This window comes from Triticum aestivum, chromosome 7B (genome assembly GCF_018294505.1).
Source record: "Triticum aestivum cultivar Chinese Spring chromosome 7B, IWGSC CS RefSeq v2.1, whole genome shotgun sequence".
Lineage (NCBI taxonomy): Eukaryota > Viridiplantae > Streptophyta > Magnoliopsida > Poales > Poaceae > Triticum > Triticum aestivum.
In genome coordinates this window covers 27,881,515-27,906,444 of record NC_057813.1, presented here as the reverse complement: position 1 = coordinate 27,906,444, position 24,930 = coordinate 27,881,515, and the positions used below count along the sequence as shown (strand labels likewise).

The window sequence follows — 24,930 nt, the reverse complement described above, 5'->3', positions numbered from 1 at the left end:
GGTCATGGGCAACTTCGGGGACACCACCCAGGATGCGTTCGCGAGGACGATCCCGGCATGATCGCGCCACCACAACAGTACGTCGCTTTCAGTTCAGGCTGGTCCAACAGGGAATCCAAGAACAAAACGTAGAATTTCGCAGCCCTCCGTTTTTGCAGCTTGTAAAAAACATGAGACCGTGTAGGATTGAGTCTCAAAAGTCAAAATTCAAAAAGTTCCCGGTAGATTATATTCTGAATTTGCCAGGAGCACTGGCTACTGCTCATCATCATAGAACATATTTTGCCAGACTAGTCTCGTTACCTGCAAGTCCCGAGGCCTTCAAATGGACCGGAAAAAAGGAGCAGCATCTGATGAGCAATATTTTACACGGTTCTTCTCTCTAAGCTACTAGTACCAAGTGATGAAGCGCTCAGTCCGCTTCAAGAATTAACAGTAGAACTATATAGCGGTAACGGAGAGGTCAATGATTGGCAAAGCTTTGACTGTCGGACTTGCCGGTTAGCTAGATCGCTGAGCTACGTCATGTCATCCTGCCTTCGCGCACCAACTTCTTCGGTGTTACTGGTAATCACTTCCTAAGCTGCTGTCAAAGACAAGGGTTTAGAGACAAACAAACGGTTATTAGTATCTGTCGATGCTTCGTTAAGATATAGGAATGCACAAGATAAATAATTGTTCTTTTGATCCAACTTACTGTAGCAATCGTAGCAGGTAGTAAGTAGCATGGGGAGAAAACAGTTGATGATGTTACAAAGCACTGGTAATAAATTGGGCTAGGTTGGTTAGCTCAACTGCCTGAAGGCTAGGTTGCTGTCACTGAAGTCATTGAACCGATTAAATTACGCCGAAGTCTTCTTAGTCAACTACCGCATGTCTAAACGTCGTACCTGTTTCATTACTGGCTGCGGTGTTTTTATTTACAGGGAGTCCAGGGTAAAGCTTGAAGTATCGACAATTTTTCACATTATGATGTCCATGTTTTGGGCACATCCTAGACAACATGACAGTAAGTGACACCGTCAGTTCAAACTATATTCTTTTAATCTAGCAATCAGGTTCGACCACACACCACAGTCCAACTCCTTAGGCTCAGTTTGTGGTTGCTGAATTATGTTGCGCTGAACTTTGTTTTTACTCCCTCGAGTCACTTATTTTGGGATGGAGGGAGTACAATCTACCGAGGGGAAATAGCCACGAAGCACGAACAACCTCGTTAGCCGAACCACAAAATAGACAAAATCTGGTTGGAAAAGTTGTATTATCATAATCTATCACGATGCCAAATGCAATCTTAGACTAAAAGGAGAAGCTAAAAGCAATGGTATGTTGTGCATGTGATCACACTTAAAGCATGTTTATCCTCCTTTTAAAAAACTTATCAGCATATATAATTATTTTTTATATGCTTGACTGATTGGCTCTTCATCCATACCAAGAAAAACTCACCTACACATGCCGTGTATTTGCTGGTACCATATCATGTGACTGCTCTTTGCTACGCGAGCATCCATCAAAATGAGTGTTCAGCATGGATGATTCTTGCCTTAATGAGTTCATCTTGTTTCCTTCAAGGTGGTGAAGGGGCATGGCATTAATATGAAAAGGTGTGGTATCCGCGAGACAAATGAAAATGCTGGCAACAACAATAGATAGTTAAATAATTTGTCACAAACCTGATGGATCAGCTCTGTCCTGAGCTGATGTTAGGTGATGTTTCAGCATTATATCCCCTCGCAACATCAACTTCAAAACAGAAGAATGCGTGTTGTGAGAAAAATCTTCCTGAAGCCTCAGTACAATAGAAGAGATAAGGTACTTGTGTTACCTCTGAGGATTCAGGCAACTGAAATGATTGAAGGTGGGACTGTGACGACTCCAAGTGAAACGGAGGCTCTGAAATGGTTGTTTTAGGACAGCTTGGTAACACAAGAGGCTGTGGTTGATTTTGTTGAGGAGAATTCATCGGATCGAATGGATGATGAGCTCCTGAACTTTGGTTTACAGGCGGGGCTACTGCCCCGGAGCTTGGTGCCGCCACATTCCTCCCACTGACACCAAGTGCTGCAAACATTTGTGATGCTTGCATAGGCTCAAGCGCTGCAGACAGATACGATGGGTTCAAGTAAACGCCGTTTCTCATAGACAGCATCTGTAGGGAAAAATTATCGGGGCAAAAACTCTGTATTAATACTTGCATTTGAGCTGTATATTTAAATTTTAAACGTGCAGTTTAATTATTAGCACCTACCAACTGAATATAGCAAGCTAGCTAGCATAAATGTCAATCGGCACGGCATTTGCCCAAGTGCATCCACACTAGGAAACTAGCCCTAACATATCAACATTTTGATCAGCATTACAAATCCCAGTGTGAACCCAAGGAAATCAACAGTTCTATAAGATATGGCTAGAAAACAGAAAGTGGCCACCGCTGTGCTATGTGGAAATTTTCCCCAGCATTAATTACTTCGCTATGGATTGGATAAAGAATCAATAAGGACAACACCCACAGTAAAACACTTTACTCCAACGTCAATGTTTGCAGTTTGGACCATCAGTTAAAATAAATGCACTAGCAAGTTAGCCTCTACTCAGACATCAACCAGCCATCCAGAGATGCATTTACTGACCTGTACTTGGAGCTGCAGTTGCTTCAGATACTCAATGGCCTCGTCGAGCATGGATGCCTTGTCAGTCTGCAACCACAGAAGCACGACGAAACTCAGTAGCCCCGAATTCAGGGACGAAGAAAGAAAAATGAAGTTGTACAGTGGTTGGCTTTGTTGTGCTGCCGGCGGACCTTGTTGGAATTGGGTATCAGGCTCTGCAGCGCCTTCATCTTCTCGTTGATCCTGCTCCTCCGCCGCTGCGCCCCAATCAATCAAGCAAGCAAGCGAACAATGAGCGGCCGAAAAACGTACAGGGCGAGAAGAGCAGAAAAGCAGAGCGAAACTCAGGGCAGCCACCTTCTCGGAGAGGTTGTGCACCTCGGCGGCGCGGGTGCGCTTGCTGCCGGACCCCCCGCCCCCGCGCGGGCGGTCGGAGGACGCCCCGTGCGGCTCGGGCTCGGACGACCCGCCCGCCTCGCTCTCGTAGAACGCGCCTCCGGCGGCACCCGCAGCCGCGAGCTCCGCGTACTCCGCCGCCTGCTGGTGCTGCTGCTGCTGCTGGCCCAGCGCGGCCGCGGCCGCCGCCGCGTGGAAGGCCGCCCCTCCTCCGAACATCTGGCGCCGCACCTCCTCCTCCTCCTCCTCCCGCCGCCGCCGCCGCTCCTGCTGCATCAGCACCAGCTCCCGCACCGCCCCGCCCCCTCCAAACCCGCCGTCCCGCGGCTCCTCCATCCCACCTCAGGGCTTCGCCGCACAGATCACACGCCCGCGAGCGGAACCCCGGGGCTGCTCGCCACGGAGCGGGAGGGGAGAGGGGTGGGGAGCGGGGGAGGAGGAGAGAGAGGGGAGGAGGAGGAGGTGGCGTCGCTTCTTTTTAGTGTTGCGCCCATGCCGCGCTGCTGCTGCGCTGCCGCGGCGCGGGTGGTGGCCTGCCTCGCGCTTGCTTGCGCCCGCCCCCTGCTTGCCCGCTTCGGGTGCCGTTTGTTTTTTGGCGCAAACTTTTTCTCGTCGCCTCGGGTGCGGCCGTGCGGGGGTGGCGTGTCAGCTAGCGGGCCGGATGGACTGTTTGGTTTTCCTCTTCTGCCTGCTGCTGCTGCTGCCTCTGGGTCTGTGCTGTGCTGTGGAGGGGCTTTCGGTTGAGTGTGGGCTTGGGATACCTGACCTGACCTCAGCTCATCGGTTCCTTCCTTTGCCTCTGGGTTTCTGCGTCCGGGGTCTATGTGGTACGGCGCTGTGGTGTAGTACGTGGTGTCTGCGTCGAGTGATGCAATCCTCTCACGTACTCCATGTATTTCTTTCAAAATAATAATTCAAGTTCTAGTACGTTTGTACCAAACCATAGAAAACTTTTCTAACAGTTTTTTTTCCCGAGAGTACGCAAATTGTGTACAATACCTTTACAGAAGAAGCGAATTACAAGTACAGGACGGCTACAACTCGTTGCGAACAACGAGCGTAGCGCCCACTCCACAACCGGCTAGTCCAAAGACAACCATCAACAACGACACAACTACGACGCAAAAGACCCTACCCTAATACGAAAACCTCGCCGCGTCTCGACCGATGCCAGTTACCTCCGAAGAACAACAGCTCCCACCAAGCTTCCCTCGTCAACGCACCATCCCCCCTTGATGCCTAAAGGAGGTGGCAAGAGGATGGCGGGACTCGATCCGACCGAGACAGGCACCGTCTTGGATTCACCACCAACGACCGTACATTGCGCCGGAGAAGGACGAACAAGGCATCGACGAACACTGGTGGAGCGCAACATAGGACCTCCAAACCATGTCTCCTGGCACGATGCTCCCAACAAAGGTACGACCTCGAAGACGCCGCCATCGTGCCGATTCCACACCGGATCAAGGCTTTCGCTCGGAGACAACTGCTAACACCAAGACGACAAGGGAAATGGGACACACTCGGCAACGCCTCCAGGGAAGGAAATGACACCCGCAGGTGCCATCGCCGCCGGCCTGGCCAAAACCGGACAGGACTTTCATCTATAATGTCACTCATCTCCACACCTCAAGGGTTGGGGAAGCACTGTCCATGAACCCTCGCACTGTCGTTACCACAGCAAATTACTGACGAAGCTGCACAGTCATGATCCTCCCACACCTGCACTGCCGAGAGAACACGCCACCATGAATCTAGACGAGGAGTTGTCGCTTCCTACCACGTTGTGCAAGGGCCTGCTCCACCACATCGGCCTTCACCCACACCAGGGGACTGCCAGGCGATGGAAACAACCCCAAAGACCCCGATCGAATCTGAGACGATTCAGATCCGGCCCGCACCTCCATCCACAAATCCAGCGCCCACGGAGCACCACCGCAAGCCCCTCACGCGGAGGCAACCGTTCGCTCGCTGCCCGCCAGGATCTTCTTCCTGGCCGGGCCTCCTCGGCGCCGCCGCCTCCATGGTTGAGCTCGCGCCGTCGCCACCATCAGCGCCCGCACACTACCAACCTCCACCATTCTGCAGCAGCTCGCCTGGATTCGCCTCTCCATCGCGTTATCCGTTGTGCGTCGGCGACCATCGCCGCGAATCGCGTCGCCGATCCCCCCACCACCATGGCCGCCCCCGGAGACGTCCCTCTCCGTGCGAAGGGGATCCATAGGAGGGCGCCGCCAGCGGCCGGAGGAGGTAATCTGAGGGTCTGGTTGTTCTAGGGTTGGGGGAGCCTCCGGAGCCGCACGCGCGAGCGACCCGGGAGGCGAGGGCCTGTTGGGCCTGGTGTGTTCTCAACTGGCAGATTTTCTAACATCACCAAATACACCGAGTATGGAAAATATCTACATCGTCGACGAAAAAGCCAATACTTATGGTGAGTAGATCCATTAGTTCTTGGGGACATGGGACAAGTCTTGTTGCTAGTAATTATGTGAAGTTGAATGCGTTTAATGTTTTTGATATGTTGTGTTGTCCTTCCTCTTGTGGTGTAACGTGAATGTTGACTACACGACACTTTACCATCATTGGGCCTAAAGGAAGACATTATCGAATTAGTTTATGATGATGGGTTGCGAGAGTGATAAAAGCCCAAACCCTAGTTTATGAATTATTCCATAAGGGGTTGTTTTGGATCCTAATGTTCAGTGCTATGGTTAGGTGTATCTTAATTACGTTTCTTGTATTTGCGGATGCTTGCATGGAGGGTACAATCATAAGTAGGTAATTGTTCAAGTAAGGACAATACTTACCTACGGTCCACCCACACAACACTTATCAAATCAACGAACGGTAACTTCATGAATCATGGTGAAAGTAACTTGATGAAATTCCCGTGTGTCCTTAAAAGAGTTTTAGCTATTATAAGAAACACCACCGGCTTGTCCTTAGCATACATACCGATTGGGCCACTTGTTGTACTCTATTAATTGATGGAAATATGCCCTATAGGCAATAATAAAATGGTTATTATTATATTTCCTAAATCATGATAAAGGTTTATTATTCATGCTAGAATTGTATTGATCGGAAACTTAGATACATGTGTGAATACATAAATAAATACCGTGTCCCTAGTAAGCCTTTACTAGACTAACTCGTTGATCAAAGATGGTTAAGGTTTTCTAACCATGGACATGAGTTGTCATTTGATAACGGGATCACATCATTAGGAGAATGATGTGATGGAAAAGACCGATCCGTTAGCTTAGCATAATGACCGTTCAGTTTTATTGCTATTGCTTTCTTCATGTCAAATACATATTCCTTCGACTATGAGATTATGCAACTCCCGGATACCGGAGGAATGCCTTGTGTGCTATCAAACGTCATAACATAACTAGGTGATTATAAAGATGCTCTACAGGTATCTCCGAAGGTGTTTGTTCAGTCGCCGTAGATCGAGATTAGGATTTGTCACTCCGAGTATCGGAGAGGTATCTCTGGGCCCTCTTGGTAATACACATCATAAGCTTGCAAGCAAACGACTAAGAAGTTAGTCATGAGGTGATGTATTACGGAACGAGTAAAGAGACTTGCCGGTAACGAGCTTGAACTAGGTATGAGGATACCGACAATCGAATCTCGGGCAAGTAACATACCGATGGACAAAAGGAATTACGTATGTTGTCATAACGGTTCGACCGATAAAAGATCTTTGTAGAATATGTAGGAGACAGTATGGACATCCAGGTTCCGCTATTGGTTATTGACCGGAGAGGTGTCTCGGTCATGTCTACATAGTTCTCGAACCCGTAGGGTCCGCACGCTTAACATTGGATGACAATATGGTATTATATGAGTTATGTGATTTGGTGACCGAATGTTGTTCGAAGTCCTGGATGAGATCACGGACATGACGAGGAGTCTCAAAATGGCGGAGAGGTAAAAATTGATATATATGACAATGGTATTCGAACACCAAAAGTGTTCCGAAGGGTACCGAGTACATATCGGGTCACCAGAAGGGGTTTCGGGCACCCCCCGCAAAAGATATGGGCCTTATGGGCCAAGAGGGGAAACACACAAGCCACAAGGGGCTGGTGCCCCCCCCCCCATATGGGCCGGCCTAGGAGGAGAAGGAAAGAGGGGAAGGGAAAGGAAAGAGTGGAACAGGAGGAAAATCCTATGCGCCGCTCATTGCGGCAAAATGTCGACATAATGCACACGCAATACCCCCCATCGCTAACAATGGGATAGCCCATTAAACCAGAGCGCCATCCGGTTTTGGGAACCATCTATAAGGTTCCCTGAACCGTTTTTTCTTTTTTGACCGTTTTTCCTGTTTCTTCTTGGGGTTTTGTTCTTTTTATTTTTTCTATTTTTCTGTTTTCCGTTTTTTTTTCTTTTTTTGTTTCTCCTGAAAATTGTTCAGAAAGTCCAAAATTTGTTTGTGTTTCTAAAAAGTTCCAAATTTCAAAAAAAAATCGTGTTTAAAAAAATGTTCGAAATTCAAAAAATGTTTGCATTTTTCAAAAATTGTTCGGGCATTTAAAAAATTGTTGTTGTTTTTACAAAATTTATTCGGGATGTTTTTGTTCAATTTTTTTACATTTTTTTAGAGAATGTTCATGTTTTTAAAAACTGTTCATGTTTTCATTTTTCAGAAGTTTCAAAAAATGTGCCAGTTTTAAAAATTGTTCACAAGTTTTTAAAAAATCGTGTTTGGAAATTTTGTTCAGGAATTTCAAAATATGTTCACCTTTCCAAATTTTGTTTTGAAATTTGTAAACATGTTCTGGTTTAAAAAAAATGTTCAAGATTTTCAAAAAATGTTCTTGTTTTTCGAATATTTTAAGCTTTTAGAAATTTGTTCACAAACTTGGTAAGTGTTTGCCTTTCACACAACATTCTGTTTTTTGAAAAAATATTGCTTTCAAAATTCCTAAACTAATTCGGATCTACGCAACTTGTTTGTTCTTTAAATTTATTACTAGCAATTTGTTCAGTTTCAACCGCTAGCTCAGTTGGCAAGGACTCATGCTCTGTAGCAGAGCGTCGTGTGATCGAATCCCCGCTAACGTGTACTCCCTCCGTCCGGAAATATTTGTCATCAAAATGAATAAAATGGGATGTATCTAGATGTATTTTAGTTCTAGTTCTAGATATATCCTTTTTTGTCCATTTTGATGACAACTATTTCCGGACGGAGGGAGTATAAGTTTTTTTAGCTACAGTGCACTTTTGATTTTTCTGTTGCTGTCGCTGTCTTCTGAGGCCGGCCCAGTCGAAGTCTCCCCACGCAGAGAGTGTCACATAGGAGGGAAATCCCTATTCGCCGCTTTCTGCAGCAAGTAGTCGACCTACCGCACATGTTTGATAGTAAACGGGCCGGCCCAGTTAGCGGTTTTTTACGTGGGATCGGTTTCCGGTTTCGAGAACCTTCTGGATGGTTCTTGTCCGATTTTGGGAACCTTCCAGAAGGTTCTTGATCCGAGTTTTCTTTTTTCTTTTTTGTTTTTTCTTCTTATTTTTTGTTTTTAGTTATTTCTATTCCTTTTTTTGTTTTCTTTCTTTGGTTTTCTATTTCCTTTTCTTTTCTTCTCTTTTTTAAAAAATATTGAAAAAAATCTGAATTTTGTTTGCATCTCCAAAAAGGGTCCAGTTTGAAAAAATGTTCACAAAATTCAAAAACTGTTCTCATTACGAAAAAAAGTTCAAAACTTTCAAAATTCAGAAAATGTACTGGATTTGAATTTTTTGTTCATATATTTTAAAAATGTTTGTGCTTCCAAATTAGTTCGGGATTTTTCAAAATTATTCTCCGTTTCAAAATTTGTTCTCAAGATTCAAAAAATGTTTGTGCTTTAAAAAATTGTTCGTGCTTCAAAATTTGTTCTTCATTTCTAAAAAATTTCGCAAGATTCAAAAAATGTTCGTGCTTTAAAAAATTGTTCATAAATTCCAAAACGTTCTTGTTTTCAAACAATGTTCCTAAAATTCAAAAATTGTTCTCATTACACAAAAAAGTTTAAAACTTTCAAAATTCAGAAAATGTATCAGATTTTAAAATTTTGTTCTCGTATTTAAAATAAATTCACGCTTCCAAATTTGTTCAGGATTTTTCAAAGTTGTTCTTTGTTTCAAAATTTGTGCTAAAAATTCAAAAAATGTTTGTGCTTTAAAAAATGCATTATCTATAGTGCTTTAAAAACAATTCGAATTTTGAAAAGTGTTTGGTTTTAAAAAAACGCATTAGCTACAATGCTCATACAGTATCGTTTAGTTATCTACAGTATGTCTATAGGAGTAGATGGTTCTTAAAACTCTGCGCTCCGTATATCTCAATAAAGTTTGTGTGGTCTGTTGGCAAACGTCGCGTGCGCTTCTACTTGAGGTCCTTTATTCGATTCTGTGCAGGGGCTCGCATGTTTTAATTTTGTTTGTTTTTCGATTTTGCGATACAGTGCACTACTGGGCCGGCCCATTTCAGGCTCCCTCTATGTGTTCGCCCGACACTTTGCCGCAGAACGCGACACATAGGAGCTCCCGAATAGGATTCCCCCTTCCTTCCCTCTCCTCCCTTCTTTCCTTCGCCCTCGGACAAATATGGCAGGGGGTGCGGCCAAGGGCAGGAGCCCAAGTAGGATTCAGACCTACTTGGAGCGCCCCATGGCCTCTCCCCTCTCCCTACCACCTATGTATATGAGGAGGGGGACACCTAGCACATACTAGACAATTGCCAATCCGTGTGCGGAGCCCCCTCCACCCTTTACACCCCGGTCATATTTTCGTAGTGCTTAGACGAAGCCCTGCGGAGATCACTACACATCACCGTCACCACGCCGTCATGTTGACGGAACTCATCTACTGCCTCGACATCTTGCTGGATCAAGAAGGCGAGGGACGTCACCGAGCTGAACGTGTGTAGAACGCGGAGGTGCCGTGCATTCGGTACTTGATCGGTTGAAACACAAAGAAGTTCGACTACATCAACCGCGTTGTGAAACACTTCCGCTTACGGTCTACGAGGTACGTATACGCACTCTTCCCCTCGTTGCTATGCATCTCCAAGGATAGATCATTGCATGTGCGTAGAATTCTTTTTGTTTTCCATGCAATGGTTCCCAATAGTGGCATCATGAGCGAGGTCTATGCATAGATGATATGCACGAGTAGAACACAAAGAAGTTGTGGGTGGTGATGTTCATACTGCTTACCACCAATGTCTTATTTTGATTCGGCGACATTGCGAGATGAAGCGGCCCGGACCAACCTTACATGTCCACGCACATGAGATCAGTTTCACAGACTGACATACAACTAGTTTTGCATAAAGGTTGCTGGCGGGTGTCGGTTTCTCCTACTTTAGTTGAATCGAATTTGACTGCGGTCGGTCCTTGAAGAAGGTTAAAACAACAAACTTGATAAATCACCGTTGTGGTTTTTGCCGTAGGTAAGAACAGTTCTTGCTAGAAATCCATAGCAGCCACGTAAAACTTGCAACAACAAAGTAGAGGACATCTAACTTGTTTTGCAGGGTATGTTGTGATGCGATATGGTAAGACATGATGTGATATACGTTATTGTATGAGATGATCATATTTTGTAATTTATCAGCAACCGACAGGAGCCTTATGGTTGTCTCTTTATTGTATGAAATGCAAATGCCATGTAATTGCTTTACTTCACTACTAGGGAAAACCTTATACACAAAATCTTACCAGTAGCGCATGTTAAAATGAGGCACTACTGCTACTTAGCAGTAGCGCGTCTGCCAAAACCGCGCTACTATTACCCCCTTAGCAGTAGCGCGGCAGGAACAGAACGCGCTACTACTATAATTGCCACATCGTTCCCGACGTGCTAGGTATAGTAGTAGCGCCCTTCTAGAAACGGCGCTACTACTACGGATTTTAGTAGCAACGCGTTTTTCCTCCCCACGCTACTGTTAAAGCTATTTTCACCTAACCCCCCATGCGGCCTGATTCCCTCTCCTCTGCTTCCTTCCCCAATTCCCCACTCTCTCTTCTCCCCCTCGTCTCCTCTGCCTCGTCGTCGTCTCGCCACCGTCTCCCTCGACCCCGTATCGCCGCCGTCTCCCCCGTCCCCGTCTCACCGCCGTCTCCCTCAACCCGCCTCGCCGCCGTCTCCCTCGACCCCGCCTCGCCGCGCCTCGGTGCCGCCGTCACCCCCCGACCCCATCTCTCTCCCCGCCCTCTGTAAGCACTCTCCCCTTCCGATCCCTCTTGTTTGCTTAGTATGAACCCTAGCTATTTAGTATGAACCCTAGGCTATTTTTAGTGCTAGTTAGTTAATTACAATTAGTATTAACCCTATTTAATTAGGGCAGTAGTTCCTAGGTACTAATTAGTTAGTAAGAACTAGGTACTAATTAGCTAGGTACTAGTTTATTTTTATTTATAGTAAGTTTATTTTCAGTAAGAACTAATTGAATTAATAGAACTAGTTAGTAAGAACTTGTTGCTATTTTTTTAGTTAAAGCAATTTTTCCCGCATCGACGTGGACGATGCCTATGCCGCTTCCTCGTCGTCGAGTCGGTGGAGGACGACACCTGCTTGACCAGATGGGCCATGTCCGGGACTGGGCTCTGCCGGGGTGGTACTGGGAGGCGCTACCTACCGGGGGGCACAGGTTGGTGAGAAGCCAGCCTGTCGTTGACCCGAACCTTCTTTGGTGGCGGTCGCGTGGGCCAGTGACGGTCCAGAGGCTCGAGGACCCCGCAGAGGTGGTGCGTCACCGTGTCAGTGAGGAGGACGCGCACGTCCGTCGCTACTTGTTTGCGTTGGAGCACAGATTCTCCAATACCTGGCAGGTTCTCCAGGGATCTCACTGGAGGTATGATCCCGTGATGGTTCCTTCTCTGTGGGTGTCCACCGCCCGCGCCGATACCCGTCGTGTGCTAGGGTTTTAGTTGTATTAGTGATGTTATATGTATGACACTATTCGGGATGTATTAGTGATAATATTCGACGATGTACGAACACGCATGAGATGATTTACTTTTGCTTATTCAATGCATGCTAATTTGAGTCCTATAAGATATTTTGAAATGTATATCTTGTGTTGCTCAAATAGGATATGTGCTTGCCCAAGTGGCCGGTCATGTTTGCAGGTTACACCTCCGAGTGGCCTATGTTTTGCCGGAGTGTTGATTCATTTCCGTTCCGGCAAATTTCAGGCGCTCGATATGTCCTATTTTAGCAAAGGTCATGCCGGATTTTTCCGTGAATTTTGGCATGACTTGTGCCAGAATATGTAGGAAATATCGAGTGCCCCGGATTTGTGTGTTGAGTATCCTGGTAGTTGTCTTCGATCGATTTTCAATTAATGTTTTAACTATGAACATAGGAAATGTCTGACGACGAAAAGGATTTCGGTATTTGCAAATACTGCGAAGACGAGCGCGGCCTGTGCGACGGAATCTTCCTAGATGATGATAGGCGCTTCAGCATCAAGCTGGACGAGAACTTCGAAGTGGATACAGTAAGTCACAACGACAAGTCTTTTTTCGTAATTAAGCATGACATATGCTTCATTTGCTTCAACTTATAATTTGTTTTTACTATTCTACTAGCGTATCCCCTGCCATGCAAGAGTTTTTGTATTGGATAAGATAGGTTGCAGTCGTACTATGGAGGTAAAGAAATTTTACTTGAAGACCGAGCATGGTTATATTTTCCACACAAAATTATACAATTCAGACGACTACACCTATTTTGGATGCAAAACATGGCGAGCACTATGCAAGACTTATGCATTTGAGCCTGATATGGTTATCACCTTTGATATTCGTCCGGAAGATGATATTGAAGGTAATACCGACATCTGGGTCGATGTGCAGACGCCTCCAGTTATACCAAAATGTGAGTTTCTCAACCATATTTATGTCTTTGATATTGTTTATTCAAAAATAGTTGACAATTAATTTCTATTGATAGCTTATTTCGGTGCAAGCAAACATGTCCAGCGCTTGGTAGACAGGACCGTATACTGTGCCGGGGCTGAACTCAACTGCGAGGAGCTCAGTCATTATGTTTCATGGCTTGCGGATCTTGATACTGTCAAGACAAATTTTCTTCCTGCATTTAGAAATGTTAGTACTGAAAACGTGCGACCAATAGTGTTCGTACTGAACTACGGTCACATCTATTTAGGAAGGATGGTAAGATTTTTAATATTTGTCCTCAGTGCATCTTTTCCATACATTATTTTTGAAGCTAAACTTCATTGCTAAGTATGTTACCATACGATGTTCTTCAACAGGGAGTCCCGATGAATGTTGTGCCTTATGGGATCGAGACTAAAGATACCATGAGTATTATTAGCTTACGGCCAAGATATCCTACAGATTACTTTAGTGCATTCAAGATTAGCGACGGATGCTTAATAGTGCAAGGCTGGACCAAATATGTGATGGGGGAGCACAGAGAAGTACTAGGGGGCATCAAACAGATGCGCTACCCACGATTAGGAGACAGGTTCATCTGCATGCTCCAACTTGATCAAGGAGGAGAGCTATACATGTTTTATGTTATTTTACCTGCGAGAGAGCAGCAGGAGTGATTAACTAGCTAGAAATGAGTTTGAAGATGATGATGTGCTACACTATTACTATGATGATAAAATAGCTAGTGTTAGTGGTAATGACTATGATGATTATTATTAGCTAGTGTTAGTGGTGATTAAATAAATATTGTTGGTGATAATGACTATGATGATGATTAAATAGCTTGTGCTGGCGGATTAGATTCAAGTGGAGGCAACATGTGGTGCACATAGAAAGTACTACTAGTCCAAACTAGATCAAGTTTAGATTAGTAGTATACTTTTGACATGCACCACATATTGCCTCCACTTGAACCTAATCCACCTTCATTTGACACACTGTTATGGACATAATGATGTAAACCTCATAACTGGTATTGTACCAATATTTGTACGATGGAGAGAAAACCGCATAAATACACTAAAAATAAAAAAAATAAAAAATGAATACTAGTAGCGATGGAGAGAAAACGCGCTGCCACTAGTTTCATTAGCAGTAGCGTGGGGGTGAACAAACGTTGCAACTATTTGTCCTAGCAGTAGCGCGCGCCGGCACGCATTACTGCTAAGCAATAGCTGTAGCGCCTTATTAGTAGCGCGCCTACCAGCGCTACTAGTGAGCACAAAACCAGCGCTACTGCTAGGGTTTTCCCTAATAGTGCTTTATCGCTATGCGTTAGCAATAGTTGTAGCAGCAATAGTTGGTGAGACGACCACGATGCAACGATGGAGATCAAGGTGTCGAGCCGGTGACGATGGAGATCATGACGATGCTTTGGAGATGGAGATCAAAAGCATGAGATGATGATGGCCATATCATGTCACATATTTTGATTGCATGTGATGCTTATCTTTTATGCATCTTATCTTGCTTAGAACGACGGTAGCATTGTAAGATGACCCCTTCACTAAATTTCAAGATATAAGTGTTCTCCCCGAGTATGGACCATCGTGAAAGTTCATTGTTTCGAGACACCACGTGATGATCTGGTGTGATAGACTCTACGTTCACATACAACGTGTGTAAGACAGTTTTGCACATGCAAAATACTTGGGTTAAACTTGACGAGACTAGCATGTACATACATGGCCTCGAAACAGTAGAGACCGAAAGGTCAAACATGAGTCATATAGTAGATATGATCAACATAGATATGTTCACCATTGATGACTACCCCATCTCACATGATGATCGGACATGGGTTACTTGATTTGGATCATGTATCTCTTAGATAACCCGAGGGATATTAATTTAAGTGTGAGTTCATTAGTAATTTGATTAATTGAACTTAAATTTACCAGAACTTAGTCCTGATAATATTTGCAAATTATGTTGTAGATCAATAACTCGCGTTGTAGCTCCCCTATTTTTGATATGTTCCTAGATAAAACTAAGTTGAAAGATGATAGTAGCAATGATGCAGACTTGGTCCATGATATGAGGATTATCCTCATTGCTGCACAGAAGAATTATGTCCTTGATGCACTACTAGGTGATAGGCCTATTGCAGGAGCAGATGCAGACGTTATGAGCGTTTCGCAAGCTCGATATAATGACTACTTAATAGTTTAGTGTGCCATGCTTTACGACTTAGAATCGGTACTTCAAAAATGTTTTGAACGTCATTGAGCATATGAGATGTTCTAAGAGCTGAATATGGTATTTCAGACTCATGCCCGTGTCGAGGGGTATGAGACCTCTGACAAGTACTTTGCCTAGAAGATGAAGGAGAATAGCTCAACCAGGGAGCATGTGCTCAGAATGTCTGGGTACTACAATCACTTGAATCAAGTGGGAGTTAATCTTCCAGATAAGATATTGATTGACAAAGTTCTCTAGTCACGATCACCAAGCTACTATAACTTCGTGATGAACTATAATATGCAAGGGATGACGAAAATGATTCCCGAGCTCTTCATGATGCTAAAATCGTCGAAGGTAGAAATCAAGAAAGAGCATCAAGTGTTGATGGTTAACAAGACCACTAGTTTCAAGAAAAAAGGGCAAGGGAAAGAAAGGGAACTTCAAGAAGGATGGCAAGCAAGTTTCCACTTCTAGGAAGAAGCCCAAAGCTGGACCCAAGCCTGGAACTGAGTGCCTCTACTACAAAGGAAATGGTCAATGAAAGTGGAACTGCTCCAAATACTTGGCGGATAAGAAAGATGGCAAAGTGAACAAAGGATATACATATTATTGATGTGTACCTTACTAGTATTCATAGTAGCCCCTGGGTATTTGATACCGGTTCAGTTGCTAAAGATTAGTAACTCAAAATAGGAGTTGCAGAATAAATAGAGACTAGTTAAAAGGGAGGTGACGATGTGTGTTGGAAGTAATTCCAAGGTTGATACGATCACCATCGCACACTCCCTCTAACTTCGGGATTAGTGTTGAACCTAAATAAATGTTATTTGGTGTTTGCGTTGAGCATGAATATGATAGGATCATGTTTATTGCAATACTATTATTCATTTAAGTCAGAGAATAATTGTTGTGCTGTTTACATGAATTAAACCTTCTATGCTCATACACCCAATGTGAATGGTTTCTTGAATCTCAATCGTAGTGATACACATATTCATAATATTGATGCCAAAAGATGCAAAGTTAATAATGATAGTGCAACATACTTGTGGCACCGCCGTTTAGGTCACATTGGTGTAAAACGCATGAAAAACTCCATACGGATGGACTTTTGGAATCACTTGATTATGAACCATTTAATACTTGTGAACCATGCTTCATGGGAAAGATGACTAAAACTCCGTTCTTCAGAACAATGGAGTGAGATAATAGCTTATTCGAAATAATACATACCGATGTATGAGGTCCGATTAGTGTTGAAGCACGCGGCGGGTATCATTATTTTCTGACTTTCACAGATGATTTGAGTAGGTATGGGTATATCTACTTGATGAAACAAGTCTGAAACATTTTAAAAGTTCAAAGAATTTCAGAGTGAAGTTTCATCGTAACAAGAAAATAAAGTTTCTGATCGCGAAAGAGAATATATGAGTTACGAGTTTGGCCTTCATTCAAAACAATGTGGAATGGTTTCACAACTCATGCCACGTGGAACACCACAACGTAATGGCATGTGCAAATGTTGTAACCGCACTTTATTGTATATGGTGCGTTCTATGATGTCTCTTATCGATTTACCATTATCGTTTTGGGGTTATGCATTAGAGATAGCCGCATTCACGTTAAATAGGGCACCATCTAAATCTGTTGAAATGACATTGTATGAACTATGGTTTGGCAAGAAACCTAAGCTGTCGTTTCTTAAAATTTGGGGTTGCGACACTTATGTCAAAAGGCTTCAACCTGATAAGCTCGAATCCAAATCAGAGAAATGCGTCTCCATAGGATACCCTAAGGAAACAATTGGGTACACCTTCTACCACAGATCCGAAGGCGAGATCTTTGTTGCCAAGAATGGAACCTTTCTAGAGAAGGAGTTTCTCTCGAAAGAAGTGAGTGGGAGGAAAGTAGAACTTGGTGAGGTAATTGTACCTTCTCTCAATTTGGAAAGTAGCACATTAGAGGAATCTGTTCCCGTGATGCCTACACCAACTGGAGAGTAAAGTTAATGATGATGATCATGAAAGTTGAGATCAGGTTACTACTGGACCTTGTAGGTCCAACAGAGCACGTTCCGCACCAGAGTGATGCGGTAATCCTGTCCTGGAAGTCATGTTACTAGACCATGGTGAACCTACAAATTATGAAGAAGCTATGATGAGCCCATATTCCGAAAAATGGCTTGCCGCCATGAAATCTGAGATAGGATCCATGTATGAGAACAAAGAATGGACTTTGGTGGACTTGCCCGATGATCGGCAAGCCATAGAGAATAAATGGATCTTCTAGAAGAAGACAAACGCTGATGGTAATGTCACCATCTACAAAGCTTGACTTGTTGCGAAAGGTTTTTAACAAGTTCAAGGAGTTGACTACGATGGGACCTTCTCACCCGTAGTGATGCTTAAGTCAGTACGAATCATCTTAGCAATTGCCGCATTTCATAATTATGAAATCTGGCAAATGGATGTCAAAACTGAATTTCGTAATGGATTTCTTAAAGAAGAGTTGTATATGATGCAACCAAAAGGATTTTTAGATCCTAAAGGTGCTAACAAAGTGTGCAAAGTCCAGCGATCCATCTATGGACTAGTGCAAGCATCTCAGAGTTGGAATATATGCTTTGATGAGGTGATCAAAGCATATGGTTTTATACAGACTTATGTTGAAGCATGTATTTAGAAGAAAGTGAGTGGGAGCTCTATAACATTTCTAATATTATATGTGGATGACATATTGTTGATCGGAAATGATATAGAATTTTTAGATAGCATAAAAGGACACTTGAATAAGTATTTTTCAATGAAAGACCTCGGTGAAGCTGCTTATATATTGGGATCAAGATCTATAAAGATAGATCAAGAATCTTGATAGTACTTTCACAAAGCACATACCTTGATGAAGTTTTGAAGAAGTTCAAAATGGATCATTCAAAGAAAGGGTTCTTGCTTGTGTTACAAGGTGTGGAGTCGAGCAAGACTCAAAAACCCGACCACGATAGAATATATATATATAGAGAGAGAGAGAGTGAAAATCATTCCCTATGCCTCAGTCATAGGTTCTATAAAGTATGCCATGCTGTGTACCAGACCTGTGTGCCTTGCCATGTGTTTGTCAAGGGGGTACAATAGTGATCCATGAGTAGATCACTGGACGGCGGTCAAAATTATACTTAGGTACCTAAAGAGGACTAAGGAAATGTTTCTCGGTTATGGAGGTGATAAAGAGTTCGTCGTAAAGAGTTATGTCAATGCAAGCTTTGACACTAATCCAGATGACTCTGAGACTCAATTTGGATACATATTGAAAGTGGTAGCAATTTGCTAGAATAGCTCCACGCAGAGCATTGTAGACATAGAAATTTGCAAAATACATACGGATCTGAATGTGATAGACCCGTTGACTAAACCTCTCTCACAAGCAAAACATGATCACACCATAATACTCTTTGGGTGTTAATCACATGGCGATGTGAACTAGATTATTGACTTTAGTAAACTCTTTGGGTGTTGATCACATGGCGATGTGGACTATGAGTGTTAATCACATGGCGAGGTGAACTAGATTATTGTCTCTAGTGCAAGTGGGAGACTGATAGAAATATGCCCTAGAGGCAATAATAAAATTGTTATGACTATATTTCCTAAATAATGATAAAGATTTATTATTCATGCTAGAATGGTATTGATCGGAAACTTAGATACATGTGTGAATACATAAACAAATATCGTGTCCCTAGTAAGCCTCTACTATACTAGCTCGTTGATCAAAGATGGTTAAGGTTTCCTAACCATGGACATGAGTTGTCATTTGATAACGGGATCATATCATTAGGAGTATGATGTGATGGACAAGGCCGATCCGTTATCTTAGCATAATGATCGTTCAGTTTTATTGCTATTGCTTTCTTCATGTCAAATACATATTCCTTTGACTATGAGATTATGCAACTCCCGGATACTGGAGGAATGCCTTGTGTGCTATCAAAGATCACAACATAACTGGGTGATTATAAAGATGCTCTACAGGTATCTCCGAAGGTATTTGTTGAGTTGGCATAGATCAAGATTAGGATTTGTCACTTCGAGTATCGGAGAGGTATCTATGGGCCCTCTCAGTAATACACATCATAAGCTTGCAAGCAAACGACTAAGGAGTTAGTCACATGTGATATATTATGGAACGAGTAAAGAGACTTGTCGGTAACGATATTGAACTAGGTATGAAGATACCGACGATCGAATCTCGGGAAAGTAACATACCGATGGACAAAGGGAATTACGTATGTTGTCATAACGGTTCGACCGATAAAATATCTTCATAGAATATGTAGGAGCCAATATGGGCATCTAGGTTCCTCTATTAGTTATTACCCAGAGTCTCGGTCATGTCTACATAGTTCTCAAACCCGTAGGGTCCACACGCTTAACATTCAATGACGATATAATATTATATGAGTTATGTGATTTGGTGATCAAATGTTGTTCGGGGTCCTGGATGAGATCACGGACATGACGAGGAGTCTTGAAATGGTCTAGAGGTAAAGATTGATATATAGTACGATGGTATTCAGACACCGAAAGTGTTCCGGAAGGTACCGAGTATGCATCGGGTCACCGGAAGGGGTTCCGGGCACCCCCGACAAAAGATATGGGCCTTATGGGCAAAGAGGGGAAACACACCAGCCACGAGGGGCTGATGCGCCCCCATTTGGGCCGACCTAGGAGGAGAAGGAAAGAGGGGAAAGGAAAGGAAAGAGGGGAATAGGATTCTGTTGGGGAACGTAGTAATTTCAAAATTTTCCTACGATCACGCAAGATCTATCTAGGAGATGCATAGCAACGAGAGGGGAGAGTGTCTCTATGTACCATTGTAGACCAAATGCAGAAGCGTTTAGTAATGCGGTTGATGTAGTCGAACGTCTTCGCGATCCAACCGATCCAAGTACCAAACGTACGACACCTCCGTGTTCAGCACACGTTCAGCTCGATGACGTCCCTCGTGCTCTTGATCCAGTTGAGGACGAGGGTGAGTTCCATCAGCATGACGACATGGTGATGGTGATGATGATGTTACTGGCACAAGGCTTCGCCTAAGCTCTACGACGATATGACCGAGGTGTGTAACTGTGGAGGGGGGCACCGCACACGGCTAAGAGAAGACTTGGTGTCTTCTAGGGTGCCCCCATGCCCCCGTATATAAAGGAGGGAGGGGGAGACCGGCCGGCCCTAGGGGGCGCGCCAAGGAGAGGGAGTCCTACTAGGACTTCCTAGTCATAGTAGGATTCCTCTACAAGGAAGAGAGGGGAAAGGAAGGAGAGGGAGAGGGAGTAGGAAAGGGGGCGCCTCCCCTTCCCATAGTCCAATTCGGACTGCTAGGGGGGGGGGAAGGGCACACGGTCAGCCCCTGTGGCCCTCCTCTCTCTCCACTAAGGCCCATGATGGCCCATTAGTTCCAAGTGGTTCCGAGTTATTCAGCCCTCATGTGGGACTCTGAACAAACTTTGGTCATCAAAACACATAACTCCTAACACAAATCGTCATCGAACCTTAAGCGTGCGGACCGTGGGTTTGAGAACTATGTAGACATGACTGAGACACATCTTTGGGCAATAACCAATAGCGGAACCTGGATGCTCATATTGGCTCCTATATATTCTATGAAGATCTTTATCGGTCAAACTGCATAACAACATACGTTGTCCCCTTTGTCATCGGTATGTTACTTGCCTGAGATTCAATCGTCGGTATCATCATACCTAGTTCAATCTCGTTACCCGCAAGTCTCTTTACTCATTCCGTAATACTTCATCCCACAACTAACTCATTAGTCACATTGCTTGCAAGGCTTATAGTGATGAGCATTACCGAGAGGGCCCAGAGATACCTCTCCGAAACACGGAGTGACAAATCCTAATCTCGATCTATGCCAACCCAAAAAACACCTTCAGAGACACCTGTAGAGCATCTTTATAATCACCCATTTACGTTGTGATGTTTGATAGCACACAAGGTGTTCCTCCGTTATTCGGGAGTTGCATAATCTCATAGTTCGAGGAACATGTATAAGTTATGAAGAAAGCAGTAGGAATGAAACTGTAACGATCATAATGCTAAGCTAACGGATGGGTCATGTCCATCACATTATTCTCCTAATGATGTGATCCCTGATACGTCTCCAACATATCTATAATTTTTGATTTTTCCATGCTGTTATATTATCATTCTTGGATGTCTTACAATCATTTTATATCATTTTTGGTATTAACCTATTGACATAGTGCCCAGTGCTAGTTGCTGTTTTCTGCATGTTTTTTACATCACAGGAAATCAATATCAAACGGAGTCCAAACGCAATGCAACTCCTGGAGGATTTTTTTGGGCCAGAAGAAAGCCAACGGGCCAAGGAAGCACCTGAGGGGTTGCTCGAGGTGAGCAGCACCCACCAGGGCGCGCCAGGAGGCCCAGGCGCGCCCTGGGGGTTGTGCCCACCTTGGGTGCCCCCCGAACCGCCTCTTTGCTCTATAAATACCCAAATATTCTAGAAGCCCTAGGGGAGTCGACGAAATATTGATCCAACTGCCGCAGAGTCCAGAACCACTGAGATCCAATCTAGACACCATCATGGAGGGGTTCACCACTTCCATTGGTGCGTCTCCTATGATGCGCTAGTAGTTCTTTATAGACCTACGGGTCCGTAGTTAGTAGCTAGATGGCTTCCTCTCTCTTTCTCCTGATTATCAATACAATGGTCTCTTGGAGATCCATATGATGTAAGTCTTTTGTCGATGTGTTTATTGGGATCTGATGAACTTTGAGTTTATGATCAGATCTATGTTTTTATCCATGAAAGTTATTTGAGTCTTATTTGATCTATTATATGCATGATTTCTTATAGCCTCGTGTTTATTCTCTGATATTTGGGTTTTGTTTGGCCAACTTGATCTATTTATCTTGCAATGGGAAGAGGTGCTTTGTAGTGGGTTCGATCTTACGGTGCTTGATCCCAGTGACAGAAAGGGAACCGACACGTATGTATCATTGCTACTAAGGATAACAAGATGAGATCTATATTTGCCGCAATAGATAAATGGATCTCATCTACATCATGTCATCGTTCTTAACGCATTACTCCATTTTCTTATGAACTTAATACACTAGATGCATGTCAGATAGCGGGCGATGTGTGGAGTAATAGTAGTAGATGCAGGCAGGAGCCGGTCTACTAATCTTGGATGTGATGCCTATATAATGATCATTGCCTGGATATTGTCATGATTATTTGAAGTTCTATCAATTACTCAACATTAATTGTTTTCCCCTGTTTGCTATTTTTCTCGAGAGAAGCCACTAGTGAAACCTACGGCCCCCGGGTCTCTTTTCATCATATTTGCCTTTGCGATCTATTTTCTCTTGCATTTATTTTCAGATATATTAAACCAAAAATACAAAAATACCTTGCTGCAATTTATTTGTTCCGCGATCTATTTATCCTATCTACCTCTTTTTACCTCACGTTATTTGCCTACTTGAGGCGCCGTACCCGAAAGGGATTGACAACCCCTTTAACACGTCGGGTTGCGAGTATTTGTTATTTGTGTGTAGGTGTTGTTTACGTGGTGTGAGGAGGTTCTCCTACTGGTTCGATAACCTTGGTCTCATCACTGAGGTAAATACCTACCGTCGCTATACTGCATCATCCCTTCCTGTTTGGGGAAATACCGACGTAGTTCTAGCAGACATCAATCCCGTTCATCAAATGAAAACACATGTCTATGGTTAGGAAACATACCCATCTTTGATTAACGAGCTAGTCAAGTAGAGGCATACGAGGGACACTATGTTTTGCCTATGTATTCAACATGTACTAAGTTTTCGGTTAATACAATTCTAGCATGAATAATAAACATTTATCATGAAATAAGGAAATAAATAATAACTTTATTATTGCCTCTAGGGTATATTTCCTTCAGATCCCCCCTTCCTTCCCTCTCCCCCCTTCTTTCCTTCCCCCTTTGACAAATATGGCAGGGTGCGCGGCCAAGGGCAGGATCCCAAGTAGGATTGAGACCTACTTGGGGCGCCCCTTGGCCTCTTCCCTCTCCCTCAAAATACAAATACACCTTGTATAAAGGAACAGAGGGAGTACCAGACAATTGCCTAGCCGTGTGCGGCGCCCCACTCCACCGTTTACACCCCCGGTCATATTTTTGTAGTGCTTAGCGAAGCCCTGCGAGGATCACTTCACCATCACCGTTAGCATGCAGTCATGCTGACGGAACTCATCTACTACCTTGACGTCTTGCTAGATCAAGAAGGCGAGGGACATCACCGAGCTGAATGTGTGCAGAACGCGGAGGTGTCGTGCGTTCGGTACTTGATCGGTTGAAGCACGAAGAAGTTCAACTACATCAACCACGTTGTGAAACACTTCCGCTTATGGTCTACGAGGGTACGTATACGCACTCTCCCCCTCGTTGCTATGCATCTCCATGGATAGATCAGTGCGTGTGCGTAGATTTTTTTTCCATGCAACAATTCCCAACATTAATTTTGTTACCACTTATCTTGTTGAAAATTATCTTGCTATCAAACAACTTATCAAATTATCTTTACAACATTTACACTGCAATATTGCTGAAAATAACCTTCTGCTCCTTGTTTGGTTCAACATTCTTACTTCTCGAAAAGGCTATGACAGATCCCCCATAATTGTGGGTCATCGGTGAACATATTCAGAGGTGTAATGATAAATATGACAATTTGAAAGTACAACTTTCCACATAAAACACACAAAGATCAACTACTATAATAACAATTAACACCAATAACTGATAATGGTAATTGATTCACACCAATTGTACATAGACGGTATGGAGATGGAGGGGATGATAGTGACATTGATAGAGATGGTGACACTTACTTGGATGCAATTGTCCCCCTTGATACACTAGAGTTGGTGATGATGATTGCTTCAAATTTGATCCCCGAAGAGGGGTACATTTGGTCGAAAATAACCCTCAAGAAATAACACCAGGGTTTCGCCTCAAAGAGGCTACAAAACAATTTCTTGAAAATATGTCCGGTCTTTTCACCATGGGGATGAGAGATGTGCACCACAGAAGGCACATGGTGTGGCATGTGGGACCTAGGCGCCCACTGTAGGTGCCCTGGTCAACTAGGTGCCTTGGTTAGGCGCCTAGGCCAGCCGAGCACCCCCGAGCTTTCATATTTTCCATCTAACAGTCTTTTTGATATTTATTTTGGCAATACTCTACATTATAAGATGAGCTCAAGGTGTATTCAGACAATGATTTTCATTTGGATTCAGTCAATGATTCATAGCAAAGAGATTGCACGAATTTGTTACCACCTTGGCCAGTGACATGAAGAAGACCATAATCCACCAGGGTGATTTTGAATATTTGCTTCATGTTAATCATTTCTCTATGGAAAATGAGCTTATTGAGTTTTTTGCGATAAACACCAACCATATGTTGCGCTACTTTAGGTACCGCAACAAGGTCATCATCTTCAATACAGAGATGATGAAGAAGATATTTAATGTGCCATTCAGATAAGTCCCATCCAACTATGAAAAGACTGGCTAGTCCAACCTTCACAACATTATAAAGGGGGGGGGGGGCAGGGCTCCAATTGCCCACTCAATTATTTTTCTACAAACATGCACCCAAACGGATGTGGCTGTGATCAACATGATGAAAATATTTTGTCCGCTATGATGAAGGAGGTAAGTACATTCCAGGAGAAGAA

The 24,930-nt window shown here is 43.7% G+C and overlaps 1 protein-coding gene across 2 annotated transcripts; it reads right to left on the bottom strand.

The window, feature by feature from the left end:
- Positions 1-200: 200 nt before the first annotated feature.
- On the bottom strand, positions 201-3,580 carry LOC123156274 (transcription factor PIF3). 2 transcript variants are annotated; one of them, XM_044574419.1, is made up of 7 exons: positions 2,970-3,580; positions 2,804-2,869; positions 2,634-2,699; positions 1,829-2,152; positions 1,677-1,746; positions 1,450-1,568; positions 201-586 (listed from the first exon to the last, which is right to left on the bottom strand). In XM_044574419.1, exons 1-6 carry the CDS (start codon positions 3,342-3,344, stop codon positions 1,450-1,452), a joined length of 1,020 nt encoding a protein of 339 aa, XP_044430354.1. In that variant the 5' UTR covers positions 3,345-3,580; the 3' UTR covers positions 201-586. The 2 variants fall into 2 exon arrangements, with proteins under 2 accessions (XP_044430354.1, XP_044430355.1); XM_044574420.1 differs by having other exon boundaries at positions 201-583.
- Positions 3,581-24,930: the final 21,350 nt, after the last annotated feature.